Source organism: Adiantum capillus-veneris, chromosome 19 (genome assembly GCF_014529385.1).
Source record: "Adiantum capillus-veneris isolate H3 chromosome 19, ASM1452938v2, whole genome shotgun sequence".
NCBI classification, from domain to species: Eukaryota; Viridiplantae; Streptophyta; class Polypodiopsida; order Polypodiales; family Pteridaceae; genus Adiantum; species Adiantum capillus-veneris.
In genome coordinates, this window is record NC_140949.1 from 13,038,907 (window position 1) to 13,040,252 (window position 1,346).

At 49.9% G+C, this 1,346-nt stretch overlaps 1 protein-coding gene across 1 annotated transcript; it reads right to left on the reverse strand.

Moving 5' to 3' along the window:
• Positions 1-360: 360 nt before the first annotated feature.
• Positions 361-1,120, reverse strand: LOC147433586 (uncharacterized). The gene has a single exon (XM_086489751.1). The coding sequence runs from the start codon at positions 1,087-1,089 to the stop codon at positions 571-573; it is 519 nt and encodes a 172-aa protein (XP_086345877.1). The 5' UTR covers positions 1,090-1,120; the 3' UTR covers positions 361-570.
• Between the last annotated feature and the right edge of the window lie 226 nt (positions 1,121-1,346).

The following is a 1,346-nucleotide window of genomic DNA, read 5'->3' on the forward strand; positions in this document are numbered from 1 at the left end:
TCACAAGTATTGGGGAGGAGTCATGCTGAACACAAACTCTACTACAAGGTTTACTTGTTCTTGTTCTACTTTATATGGATGGTCTCATTTTCATGGAAAGCAATAAGGCTATGGTGGAAGTCCAAACTCTCCAAGGATTTGAGATAGAGAACCTTGGATACTTGCATTACATAGCGACTTCAATACCAACTACTCTATCTCAATCCATTCTCTTCATCACCCATATAGACACACATGCTCTCTCTCTCTCTCTCTCTCTCTCTCTCTCTCCCCCCCCCCCCCCCCCCCCCCCCCCAAAAAAAAAAAAAGGGGGGCGGGGGGGGGGGGGGAAGGGGATCCATAGGATACGTGGCATCCGAATTTACAATGAATAATGAGTTTGTTTAACAAAACATTTTTGTTAATTACAGACAAGTAATGTCAACATAAGATGAACAGCACAAGTTAAGGATTATTCTATCTTTGTTTAATTGAAAGCACATGATTTTAGCTAGTAGGAATGTGTGATTGGCTTAGTGCTAACCAGAATTCATTATGAGCTTAACAAGAGGCACTAGAGACGAGCTGGCATTAGAGATTCTGAACGACGACGCGGTCGACGACAAGGGTATGCAAGTCCACAGTGTTGGGGGTGGAGCCATCGACGAACTGGGCGGTGGTGCCGTCGGCAAGGGAGATGAGAATGGGGGCGTTGGTCGAGGAGGGATTTTGGACATAAAAGGTGAGTTGTTGAGTGGACAGGAGGATGGACGTCAGGGGTTGTAGCACGAGGGCTGATTGGCCAAGGCCGGGGGGAGGCAGCCCACCAAAGGTAGTGGTGCCCGGGGTGCTAGTGGCCGGGGCTGCCGCGGGTGGGGATGCCACGCTGCTGGGTGGTGCCTCCTGCTGGAAAGTGAAGAGGAGCAGCAACTTAGCGGAGGCGTTAGAGACTGAGGCAGAGGCGTGAACGCCTTCTAAACCGAGCAAACTGCCCAAAAGTGCCAGGAGCAGCAGAGCAGCAGCAGCCATAGCCAGCGCCAAAGCTCGAAGACGCAGCGCTCTCTCTCTCTCTCTCTCTCTCTCTCTCTCTCTCTCTGTGGCGACCTTCATTTCGCCACCTTTTTAACGTCCAGTTTAATAATTGTCCCGGGCCCCTTCACCAGCTTTCATCTACGTCGTCCTCCCATTATCACCGTCCGTCATTTACTCACAAGCCCATCCCTTTTCTAGGTCAAGGGTTTGATTGTAGGAGTTAAACTAGCGTTCTAATCATGTGTGCAGAAGGAGGTGAGGGAGGTAGAAGCTTGATTGACCAACCAACTACTTATGCACTCAATCCATAGGCGCACTCTAACGCCACTTGTACT